This window comes from Apaloderma vittatum, unplaced genomic scaffold (assembly GCF_000703405.1).
Source record: "Apaloderma vittatum isolate BGI_N311 unplaced genomic scaffold, ASM70340v1 scaffold38344, whole genome shotgun sequence".
NCBI classification, from domain to species: domain Eukaryota; kingdom Metazoa; phylum Chordata; class Aves; order Trogoniformes; family Trogonidae; genus Apaloderma; species Apaloderma vittatum.
Window position 1 is genome coordinate 26,238 of NW_009711713.1, and position 12,498 is coordinate 38,735.

General features: G+C 41.7%; 1 protein-coding gene across 1 annotated transcript; it reads left to right on the forward strand.

Annotated features, from left to right (window-relative positions):
* The first annotated feature begins 868 nt into the window (after window positions 1-868).
* On the forward strand, window positions 869-11,207 carry PTPN1 (protein tyrosine phosphatase, non-receptor type 1). Its single transcript, XM_009867712.1, has 8 exons — window positions 869-962; window positions 2,216-2,316; window positions 4,242-4,340; window positions 5,597-5,734; window positions 6,254-6,463; window positions 7,152-7,313; window positions 7,968-8,203; window positions 10,487-11,207. Exons 2-8 carry the CDS (start codon window positions 2,281-2,283, stop codon window positions 10,692-10,694), a joined length of 1,089 nt encoding a protein of 362 aa, XP_009866014.1. The 5' UTR covers window positions 869-962; window positions 2,216-2,280; the 3' UTR covers window positions 10,695-11,207.
* The last annotated feature ends 1,291 nt before the right edge of the window (window positions 11,208-12,498 follow it).

Genomic DNA, 12,498 nt, shown 5'->3' on the forward strand with positions numbered 1-12,498 from the left:
AGTGGTTTTTTAGCAACTTCTAGTCTAGGTTCATTTGTTCATTTAAAGTATGTGCACAATGCCTGTCTTAGGATTTCTTGAAGTTAATTATGCTGTTGAAGTATCAGTTCCTTCCATTTTCATTAATTTCAGTTAAGTCATACTTAAATTCCTAGTACTATAATTTTGGAAAATTGCATATTTACACAGCGTTTATTTACATTATGAAGTTCTGTTTCTAGAAATTGGGACTAACGTCCAAAGACAGCAGAATTCTTTTAATTAAAACTTTTGAAATTGCCTCAGAGAGCTGTTATATGCATCTGAAAGAAATCCTAATTATATGCTTGAGATGATATATGTGCTTTAGTTGAACGTCTGGATAAAAATAACCTCAGCCATTTGCAGCTTCATGATATCTTGCTGGTAACTCAAAGATGCAAGTCACCGCACCATGTGTGTGTTTGGTGGGAAGGTGGGGCAACAAGTTGTGGGGTTTTTTCCATCACAATGAATGTCAGAATACAATTGTTAGTTTCACTGGTAGCAGAAACAATTGCTTAAAGCAGTTTATATGAAAGTGCTTTGGAGTGGAGAAGTTGCTCCATCAGGAGTGTAAAGGCATGATGTCTGGTAGATGTTCTGCTACTTTATTATGCAAACTAATAATATTTTAACACGAAAATAATGTTAAAATAAAAAATAAATTTAAACTCAGTTCTTAAGACTTCTGATTAATTTAAACTCAGTTCTTAATTTGAAGCTCAGAGTGCTTTCTATTGAGAACTCCCACACATGAAGATGTGAAGCCAATTGGGTATTTGTCTTAAAATAGCTGATGGTATGATATTAGATGGGTTTATATTTAAGACTCTATTTTTTTGTGTTTCAGGACATAAGGCATGAAGCCAGCGATTTTCCATGTAAAGTGGCCAAACATCCCCGAAACAAAAATAGAAATAGGTACAGAGATGTCAGCCCCTGTAAGTACACTTTCTTTTCCATTGTTTGTAACAGACTACTGACATCTAATGCCTTCTAATAGGTAAATGTGCTTTGTAAGAACAAGGTTTCTGTTAGATGGATATGCATCTGGGACAGTTCTTTTTGTAAACATGTATTTATTTATGAGAGAGATGACACAGGATGCTGTTATATCCATGGGATTATAGTAGAGCAGTGTACGATACAGCATTATGTATTTGTGGGCAGAGATCTGAGGAAAGGAACTCCTTCAGTTTGAATTCTTATTCTAGAGAAGATTTGCACCTGAAGTAGCTTGAATTAAATTGCCAGTATCCTTTTTGTTGCAGCATGCTTCCTGGAGCATCCTGCTGGTCAGTATGGCACAACGGCCCCAGTCGGGGCAAATGTCTGTCTTCTGCTCAGAGGCACAAGTATTATTGTGTATCGGACAACTTTTCTATTCAGTAGCTAAAAGTTACTGAGGTTTCTGAGGCAATTGACTAAGAAGAATAATGCTGCACATAGTTTGCTTTACTAAGCAGTTTTAGTATTTGAGTTTGTGAGTAACAAATGGTTCCTTTTTCTTTTAGATAATACTGCTTCCAGTCTGTTTGGCTTTCTTGCAAAATGTGGGAACTCTTGTGTGGGGAGTTTTTTGTCAGTAGTGGTTTCTTTATAATCCCAAGTGGAGCAAGCTGAGCCTAACAGAAGAGCAATGAAATTAAATTTACTGTAATTCTTGAATTTTGACTGTTCTTTCGGTACATTAAGGTGTGGTTGGGAACAGTAGCGAGATATTCTTTTTATAAACTAGAAGTCCGTTTTCTCTTTGTCCAATACATGTTTAGGCAAACCCTTAACAACCTTGAACAAGCTGTATTTGAATGTTTAAGCTGCAAAAGATAAGCAATTGTGTAACTAGATTTGTTTTAAAACAGTCACTCGGTAACTGTCCAAATAGGTCAGTGTGATCTGGTTTGCAAATTACCGTTGTGATTACTTCAGGTGCAAAAGCTTCCATTCTTGCAACGTATTTTGGAAGACAGAATGCAACTTCTGTCCACTGCTCTGCTGTAGTGTTGTTCTTGTAGTACCAATACTGTATTTCCGGAGTTCTGAGCATGAGCAAACACTTCAGTGCTACCTGTGATTAAACTCTTCTCGGTCTTCAGGATGACTCAGCTTTTTTGATCCTAACTTCTGATGAGGTTGTGCATGGATTGTGCTGTGTTGCATATACGTTAACCAGTATTTTCTAATTGTGCTGCAGTTGATCACAGTCGAATTAAGCTAAACCAAGGTGACAATGACTATATCAATGCTAGTTTGATAAAAATGGAAGAGGCCCAGAGGAGCTACATCCTTACCCAGGTAATTACTGGCAGTGGATAATAAAAATTCAGGTTCTTGGAGTTGCTTTTCCTGGGTTTTCTCTAGCCTTATTATGTTTGTTTTTTCATTACTGTAAAGCTAGTTAAGTGCATATAAACATCTGTGTGTATATATGAACATACACATACAATAATTGTACAGAAATGCTGTGTACTTCTTCCTGCTTCCTGTTGGTACTGACTGATTTTTTGTAGAGTATTTTGGCCACTTTGTATATTTGACTTTAGACCCATCTAGGCTAGAAGCTAACAGACTTGGAGACATCTGCTTGTTGGCTTACACAACTGCACTTCTACATGGAAGGTCAGCACAACGGCTTCACACCACTCCTCTGAAGTTGCCTGATAAATTCTCTGAACAGATGTGAATCTCACTTAACAACAAGGCTTCACAGTTACAGAACTTGAGGTTTTGAACATCCTGAAGTTCATACATATTTGAAATAACGTACCCGAAGTGTATTGGACATTTGTGTGTGGAGTGGGGCAGAAGCTGATTAAAATATATCGGGGAATTTCAGATAAGCACTATGTTCCACCACATACTTCTTTATTAAACATCCTTCTGAAAGCGATGTTACTGTAGTATTTACGAATAGTGTACCTCCAAATGACACAACTTCCAAAAGGTCTAAGGGGGGCAGTGCCGATGCTTCTACCTTTAATGTGAGAGAGGAAAGCCATGAATACAGAATTTCATGATGGGAATTTGGGGGGTGGGAGGGAAGTAGCTGTTTTTCACTGAATCTATAAATTCCACACCTATCTATTTATAAACAAAAATACCCAGATACCCCGTTGTCTTATTCTGAGAGTTAGTAACTGTGCCAGAACGCTTGTTTGTCCTAGACTTTCAGTTCCCTGGAGACTGTCCTAGTCTCTAATCTTTTTATTATTTTTTTTCCCCTTCCTCCCACAGTTTAGATAAAGGTAGACTGGGATTAATGTTTCAATCCCAAAGCGGCAGCTCTTCCTTCCTGTTTGTAGAGCATAAAGATAAATCTTCTAAGTAAGCAGTGGACAGTACAGTGTTCAGTATGAAAATGATTCTGTGTGCACAGCCTTGGTGCCTCTTACTCAGGACAGAGAAGGCTGATCACAGGCTTGAACTGGTGTGTGGAATAGTCAGATGTGCAGCTGACTGGTACTAGTTATCGGTTCTTATTCACAGTTAATGGAGTCCAAGGGCTTGATTTAAATCCAGTCTTTCTCTCAGAGGACCCTGGCCTGCTGTTCTGGCTGAGCAAAGTGATGGATAGCAGAGAGGCACAAGGGTGTTGGTTTGTGTTGCCCAAAATTCAGTGCAATGATTTTGGAGCAGAAAATAGCAAAGGAACAGTGCACAAACAGAAAATTATAAGGAAGTCTACTTCATGAATAGATAATAGTCTTCGAATTTTGTGCAGTTCCAAAGCAGATCTGAGAAGATTATGGAAAGCCGTGCAATCTGACATCATTTCAGGCTTTTAAATGTTTGTCCATTCAGCCTAGTAATTTTCAAGTATTATGAATAAAAATTATGTATTGCGGGATAGTTTAACATAGACATTAATTCTGCTCTCAGTAAATGGGGTTTTGTTTCCCCATTCCTTTAGGATACTTTTCTTAAGAAAGTTATCTCAAATTATCAGCATTTTTCATTCCCAGTTCTCACAAATGAGACTACTCTCTTCCTGTTATGTAAGGGGGGAAAATATTAACCTTGTTTACATGGGGAAATTTGCAGTGGGAAAATTGAACTTAAAGCTGTTTCATTGCATTTTTACTTTTTTTTTGCAATTTGAAATGAAAATTTCCTTGTTACTTGTCTAAATTTACAGCCTAGTGCAGTAACTTTTACTGGGAGAACATTGCACTGATATTAACAGAAAATAATGCTTATTTCTGGGGATTCTGTCTCTGCAGGGACCTTTGCCAAATACTTGTGGTCACTTTTGGGAGATGGTTTGGGAACAGAAAAGCCGTGGCGTGGTCATGTTGAACAGAGTGATGGAAAAGGGATCCGTAAGTACTTGCTCAGTTCTAGCTGTTTGTCCATGCACCGTTATGTTTTTGCTTTAAAAACAAAACAAAAACAAGAAACAACCCAAAGAACCCCCTTGAAAAAGAGCTATTTGCCACCACCCTCTGGGTGCGGCCTCCCAGCCCGTTCCCCACTTGCCGCACAGACCACTTGTCCAGACTGCAGCCTGTCGCTTCGGGAATGTTCAGCCTCTGCTGCTGACCTGGGGATCCGACCGCAGTTCTTTGCCCTGTATGTGGTTTGCACCGCTCAAAGGTTGTTTACACCAGGTGGTCATTCACAAGCATTATGAAATGGTTTTGAAGTGGTTAGAGAGGTGCTTTGACTCCAGGTTTTCCTTCTCACCGCCAGAGCTCTGATTATTGTGCCAGCACCGGCGAGTTGTTTCTCCACCAGTGTCATTGTTGTAAAAGTTCATTAGAGGTGTGAGGAGGATGGAGCACAATCAAAAGTACTTCACCTGATAGCTGTCTTACCCAATGACGGGCTGGGTGGTGTGGAAGCAGTGCTTTACTTGCAAGGACACATTTGGTGGGCTATGTTCTGTCCAGCTCTTTTAGGAGGTTTACATTAGACCAGACAGGCAGAAGATGAAGGAAAACAATAGATGAACAAACATTTGTTGTTGGTTTTTTGAGTAATTTACCTTCTGACAGATAAGAAGCTTCGGATCCTCTGGCACATGGAGTAGCTGCTGTCTTGAGAGGAAATGCCTCAGACTTTCTGCTGGTGGAGAAGACAGGAACCATCAGGCAGGGTTGTCATCCCTGGGTCAGAGTTCTGCGTCTACACTAATTCCACCACTGCCATCCTTAAAGTGAACTTGGCAGCTGTGCAAATTTGAGACAAAAGCCATTGTAAACACTGATGGAAATGCACAAGTTAGTTGCATGTCACAGTGCAGTTGGTGCGCACTTTGAGGAGGGGGAGCGGTTGTGTTGGGTATCCACCAGTGATAACTGGGTGGTACGTGCTTTTGCGTAATCAGGAAAGAATTCCCAATAATCAGGAAAATTCTTATGCGATGAGTTGAGTTATGTTTTAATAAACTTGCAGTCTTTATTTTTGAGTGCTTTGCTTTTTTTGTAGTGCAAGTGAAATTTAATCTTTAGAAGAGGTGCAGTATCCATATTTTTCTATAGTTTCTTCCTTTCCAACCGTTCCTGCTAATTCTCTGCACTGCCAACACTTTTGAACAAACATAAATGGCATATAAATGTCTCCTCTTTGTTTTCAGATAAAGTGTGCACAGTACTGGCCACGGAAGGAGGAGAAGGAAATGTTTTTTGAAGATACAAACTTGAAGCTAACGTTGATATCTGAAGATATAAAATCATATTATACAGTACGACAGCTAGAATTGGAAAACCTTACGGTAAGTACAGAAACAAGTACGGGTCAGATTCTGCAGTCTCTGAGGTGAGACGCACTTCCTCATCAACAGGGTCTTGAAAAAACTGGTCACAAATTATAGCAGGTTTTGTTCTGGAATTGATGACTCTGCATGAGATTGTTCTTCAGCCTCTAGTGGAAATGAAACTCTTAAGGTACTGATGTGACTTTGTCATCTGAGCTCAAGTCAGCTGTTCTCAAGATGTAGTAAAAGCAGTGTTGTCTGAGTAACATACAAAGCTGAGGAGCACACGCCTCCTTTCCATATAAATCAGGGTTATTTTCAAAAGAAGTAGCTAGAACTCTTCCAAAGGCACAAATTTGCAATTGACCTAAAGCTAGAAGTGTCTAAAGCTGTGTGTCTAAAGACGCAAGTGACTAATTGCTGGGAAAAGGAAAGAGAAATTGTATTCGCTGATTAGAACACCGCTGTTGCACGCAGCTCTGCCTTGAATACTTCTGAATGGTGTATCCAAGCTAAAAGACTTCACTGTGTTTGCAGACACAGGAAACTAGAGAAATTCTGCACTTTCATTATACGACGTGGCCTGACTTTGGCGTCCCTGAGTCACCTGCTTCGTTCCTCAATTTCCTCTTCAAAGTGAGGGAGTCAGGCTCGCTGAACCCTGAGCACGGGCCCGTTGTGGTGCACTGCAGCGCGGGAATCGGGAGATCGGGAACTTTTTGTTTGGTTGATACCTGTCTTCTACTGGTAAGAACCATTTATTCCAGATGATACGCTGTTTCTCTAGAGTTGTTTTGAGGAATGGTTTGTTGTAGCTGCGGCATGTTCCGTGGAGCGCTGCTGCGTGCCATTTCCCATCGTCTTACTCGTATTCTGGTTCGGGAGTGTATTCCAAGGTCGATCTTGTTCTCAGCTGGCCATTCTGAGTCTAGGGAAGAAAAGTCTCTAGTTTATAGAGTGATTTGCAAAGATAGGCTTTGCTGTTGTGGTTAACAAAAATCTCCATAGTTGCATGCTAAGTAATAGTGCAAACTATCCTGAAAAAACTCAAAATAAATGTGTTTCCTTCTACAGAGTCCACCTGTAGGTAGGGAGAAATTGTCTTGACTTTAAGATAAAAGTGGAGTTCCCTTGAATTTATTCTGTCATCATGTGAGAGCAACTAATACACAGAAATCAGGCCTAGGTTAAAATGTGCTACTTTTATTCTTTTTTCCTAGTTATATTTTCATAACAAAAAAAAGACAAAAAGGGGAAAAATTACAACATTTTGGAGTTGCAGTGTGTTTTCCCCTCTCTCTCTTTTTAGAGGCCAAGTAAGTAACTGCCAATACCAGTTTTTAATTATTTATTAATTCTGAATTTAGGATAGTCTGAAGGCCCTTGTATTGCATCTCAACAGAACATAAGGCATGTTTCAAATCTTTATTTTCAGATGGACAAGCGGAAAGATCCTTCTTCCGTGGATGTTAAACAGGTTCTCCTAGAAATGAGGAAGTACAGAATGGGACTCATACAGACAGCAGATCAGCTCCGCTTCTCCTACTTAGCTGTTATTGAAGGGGCAAAATTCATCATGGGAGATGCGTCGGTGCAAGTGAGTACTGCTGACTCCCGCCTAACGCAGTGAGCCGCGGGGCTCTTGGAACTGTTGCAAGTATGTGGGATGGACAGAAGAGAAAGAAGTTTGAATTTCAGGCTTGCTTCGGTTTTAATACATTTTCGTATTAGAGGGTTCTTAAATACAATCCTTTACAATCTGTCACAGCCCAAGTGTTGTATTTCAGAACCTTCAGAAAAAGTACCTGTAGTGTTAAAGGCAGCCTTGCGTGTTCCTCAGCACCGTGCCTGTGGCACAGCCTGGCTGCATTGGCCCTGACTTTCATTCCAGATAATAAAAATGTCCTAATATGCCATAAGTCTTTAAGTATTTTGATTAAATCCTATAAACTTGTTTTACAGTGAGCGGAACACTAGCGTGCTACTTCGTGCTATTTAAATTTTTCAGATGTAGGTTAAAATTGCCCTGCATTTGTAGCAGATGTCTTCTGTGTGCTGGATATAGCTCAGGTTTGGAGTTCTTCTACGTCTGGTTGGTTGGGTTTTTTTGCTTTTCTTCAACGCACGTGAACAGTCACTCTTAAGAATAAATGAAAAGTATGAAGACCTTGCTGTGTTAGAATTAACAAGTTAGAGTTGCTTACACGAAAGACATGGAGGAAAGCTTAACAGGGCTTTTCCTTTCCTGAAGGAGCAGTGGAAAGAGCTCTCCAATGAAGACCTGGACCCACCACCTGAACATACCCCACCGCCCCCCAGACCACCAAAGCGAACCTCCGAGATGCACAACGGAAGGATGCACGAACACACAGAATTCTTCCCTAAACATCAAGTAGTAGAGGAAGAGATCAGATACTCGGTCAGCACTGTGGAAGAGATGGTTCCGGATGGCAGAGCTTGTTCATCTGTGCCGCTGATCACGGACAGGTAACTCATTTCATTTCTCACATTTAACTGTCCCAGGAACACCTTGATCAAGGTAGCATAGCAGTAGATCCAAGCTAGAATCTTTTCACTAAAGGTCTCATGCTCTTCTATCTTCACTCACAAACTAGGGCCTCTTACAGGGTCCTGGTAGAGTAAAAAAAAAAAAAGTGACAGCGTAGTGATGTGGCTGTGGTGTATGTCAGGTTACAGAGGAGCTCTTCTGCTACATAGAGGTGGTGGCAGTCATGTAGCTGGAAGCTCAGCTGGCTAGCTTTAGCCATACTTAAAAATGTGAAATTAATTGCGTGCAGTGCTACTTCTGATGTAGGGAGTAGAGGGGCTCATAAACAGAGAGCTCTTCTGTCTAAATTGCAAAGACTAATAAATGTGCAGAAATGCTGCGTACACGAGCGGCAGAACAGCGAAGCCGAGGTTCCTGCTGGTGTAACCACCAGATGTCACTCCTGATTTACTGGAGTGGCATGGAACCAGTGGTGCTGCTGGCATCCTCTGTGTTAGCGGGTTTTATCGACAAGAACCAAATGACTGCCACACAGAACCAAAAAATATCATCAAAATTTAAAAAAATAGCCCCCCTACACCCACCAGACATAATCGAGAAGTTTCATGTTCCCTCACTAGATGATTTCCTAACAAGACATTTTCAGCTTCCCATAGGAATACCGGAGTCAAACCCCAAGTCTTAGTGTTGCCCACAGATCTCTAGAGCTTTTTTGACAGATGCAGCTGCAGGCTTGATGTATTTTAGCTGAACCAGTGCGGGAGTGTGTGACTCTGGGAACTGAGTGTGATGTGTTTCTAATAGTCTTTCTTCAAAATAAACCTCTTAATTTCATATAGCAGAGAGGCCAAAACCAAGAGCTGAACCTGTTGTCTCCCTCCAAATTCTGCTGGAGGCAAGGAGAGAAAACAGAAGTGTTTCCCTGCTCAGTGTGAAACAGTATTTTGATCTCGATTTTTCTTAGTTCATCAGGGAGGTTCTGGAAGTGAAATACTCGGATTTCAAACACTTTTACTAAAAAGAAAGGAAATCTTGGAAATAAGGAATTGACGTAAATTGAAGCTCAGCTACAAAAGAAGGAACTGGTGCAATGGAAGCACCTCCCTCTTTCTTCTCTGACAATATAGTTCTGTTACCAGCACACTTGCCTGGGATGTGGGATGCCAGCTAATGCTTCCACACCTCACAAAGAGTAGGGATTTAAAGCTGGTGCCTTGTGTTTTTTCTTTAGCTGTATAAATCTGAATGACTCTGTGAATAAACGATTTCCTGGAAATACTTTGCACAGTGTAGTTTAAATGGACATAAGACATGTCCAGCTCTAAACAGCTCAGAGACTCAATATAATTTATTCTAGGCCCTAATCTGAGGTATCCTCTGGAACTGCCCATCTCCATTGATTGTAGAGGCTGAGTAGACATGTACCTGTTACCTTGCTGAAGTTAAATTCTACCTTACGTGATGTTTCAGGCATAGTAGGAAAGGCCGGGAGTTGAATCCTGAGCACTGTCATCCTGTGCCAGGTCTGTTGCTGCGGGATGAGGCCTCCTTTGTGATCATTGTTCTTGTTCTTGTGTCTGGGACAAGGAGTCTAGAAGGTGGAAAGCAAAACTTTCTTGGCAGGAGGAGGAAGCAGTGGAGAGTAGAGACTCAATCTGCTGTGAAAGCCTGTGGGACAAGGTGAGGGTAGAGGAGACGGACGTTGTGCTGGCAGAGGTGAGGGAAGAAGTAGTCGTCTTAAGCCTTGTTTGTTTTCCTGCCTGGTTATTCTAGTGCCTGGGATGGAAGATTCCTGAGGAGTTCTGTGCTTAAGCTGTCAGCAGATGTCCAGGAGAGCTCCCTGCTGGTTACCACCCTTCAGGTTCTTGCAGCCTGCTGGTGCTCTGCTTCCTAAATTCAGCTGGAAGAAGTTGTACAGGGCTGTACAAGTTGGCTGCCTGTCGTGGTGCAGGTAGCAGATTCATGATGAGCAATGGGAGTGGGTGTTGTTTAAAGCTAAGTCAGCGTGTTCTTTAAAGGGCACAAAAGACTCCCGTGCACGGCTTTGGATGACGGGCACTGTGCCAAACCTCTAATGTAACAGCCAGGAGTGTAGTAAGCAGGGACAAGCTTCAGGTCGTTGTCTGCTTCTGCTCCTGATAGGAACTGATGCCCTGCTTTGTCTGCAGTGTTCGGTGGGTGAGGCCGGGCTCCTGGAGAGCCTCTGCAGCTTCTCCTCGTCAGACAGTCTCACACTGAATGTTTCTTTCTTTCTCCTTAAGCACTAGTCAAGACACTGAAATTCGGAGGAGAACTGTTGGTGAAAACCTGTGTCTCTCGCCCCGCAAAGAAGAGTCGACAAAGTCAGAAAACTCGGAAGAGGATGAGGAGAACGTGATGACGACTTGGAAGCCATTTCTAGTGAATATCTGCATGTTCACTTTCCTCACGGCAGGAGCTTATCTCTGTTACAGGGTGTGTTTTCACTGATGGACGTGCCAGCCGGATCAGCCCTGCAGAAAACACCAACAATTTGATCGGTTTGTAATAAGCTTCTCTGACAGAAAGCGAATTGAGGCGTGTGAGCCTTGTCTCAGTGGAGGTAGATCTTAGGTTGCAAGGCCGGACCTTCGGTTAGGGCTTAAAGAGAGAATTGATGCACTAGGGTTTTATCTAGCCCTGTGGTCCCAAGAACATAATATTCTAATCTCAGGGCCTTAAAATATTCAGGAGTAAGCAGAGAAAATGCCAAATAGTCTGTTTTCCTTTTATTTTTTGCCTTTTTTTTTTTAAACGAAATAATAGAATTACAACACATTGTTGTTTTTAGCCTTTTTTAAAAAGCCAGTTCTCTTTCTTTTGTGTTTCAGAAAAACTAGGCACAAGTGAAACTTGCTTGTACTCTCCAAGTGTTGTAACCAAATACATGACTTGTATTGAAAAGTTGCCCCAAAAAAGAGAAAGAAACCCACATACCTGAAGAATGTAAACTTTTTGGAATGGAGGGAAGTTTGTGGTTGGGAATTGTTTTTTTGATTTGGGTTTGGTTTTTTTTAACTTCATCATTGAAGACTGAGTTGTGGGCAGTGCCTGTGGTATTGATATATTTTATCTTGGCGTAACTGTTCTTCAAGAGCTGAGAGCTGATAGTTTTACACGTGTTTTATAGAAACAGGCTTCTGCATTTGCTCAGGGTATCCCAACATGTCAAGCTTTTATTATTTTTTTTCCTTTTAAATAAGTGTATCTCCTCATTGACTTTTGTTGCACTCTACTTGCACATATGCCTATTTACATTGCATCATCCTTTGTAAAGCTGTTTTTACTTTTATATCCTGGGTCAGGAGAGGTTGAGGGAAGGGAGAGAAACAGGAAGGGAAATTCAACCAAAACCTGTCCACCAGCATTTTGCAGCTGTGCAGCTGGCATTCTGAAGGACCAGTTCTTAAACCTCATCATTTGGAATGTAAAATGCAGTTTCACTCTACAGCCGCTCCGTAAGGAATTGCGCTTCCCGCGAGGGCCGGAACGGTCACGTACTCGGAGCATTGCGGGAAAGCGTTTCAATAAATCCAGAGCAATCGATGCTGTGGCAGCTTCTTTAGGACAATAAAAAGTTCGACAGAAGACACGTTGGTCTGCGAACGTATCAGTTGGCTTATGATGCAAGCGTTTGTGTGTTCTGCTTTCTTTAAAGCAAAGATTGACAATACTGGCTTTAGTTTGTCTTGAAGATTCGCTCTTCAGTACTTACCGGGCCCAGCGGGGTACGAGGGTCCGTCCCGCAGCTCCGCAGACGGGGCCGTGCTGCACCGGTTCCGTTGTTTGGCTCGGTCGGGGGGCCTGTGCCGCCGGCCCGGGACTTGAATAATGTAAAGTGCTTGTAAATAAGGATTTGGGTGCATTGGTAGAACTGTGACTGGAAGTCGGCATTGCGCTAAGCCCTCTTAGTCAGTGCTGTTCCTCGTTAGTACCAAATTATTAATAGTGGAAACAATAATAGCAAAGGTGTCTTTGCTCGTGTCATGGCGCAGAGGAGAGGAGTGAACTCGCTACTGGAACTTGTAGCGATGGAATCTAACCCATGACAGCTAACTTGCAGCAGTTACTGATCAGTTCTTTTTATTTTTAAAGGCTTTCTAGATTTATAGCACTTCACCACCACTCTCAGTGCAACCATGGCTATGGAGCGTCTTCTGTAAGTCTCTCTCAACTCCATATTTATTTTTGCAAAGCTCTCTGTAGGTGTAGCTCTTTTCCTTCGGTGAAGAAGTTGGTAAACAATGTGGGGAGA

Coding starts and splice junctions, on each gene's coding strand:
- PTPN1 (XM_009867712.1), top strand. CDS start 2,281: ATGGAAGAGGCCCAGAGGAGCTACATCCTTACCCAG. Junction 5,735..6,253: donor TAGAATTGGAAAACCTTACG/GTAAGTACAGAA, acceptor CTGTGTTTGCAG/ACACAGGAAACTAGAGAAAT. Junction 6,464..7,151: donor TTGATACCTGTCTTCTACTG/GTAAGAACCATT, acceptor CTTTATTTTCAG/ATGGACAAGCGGAAAGATCC.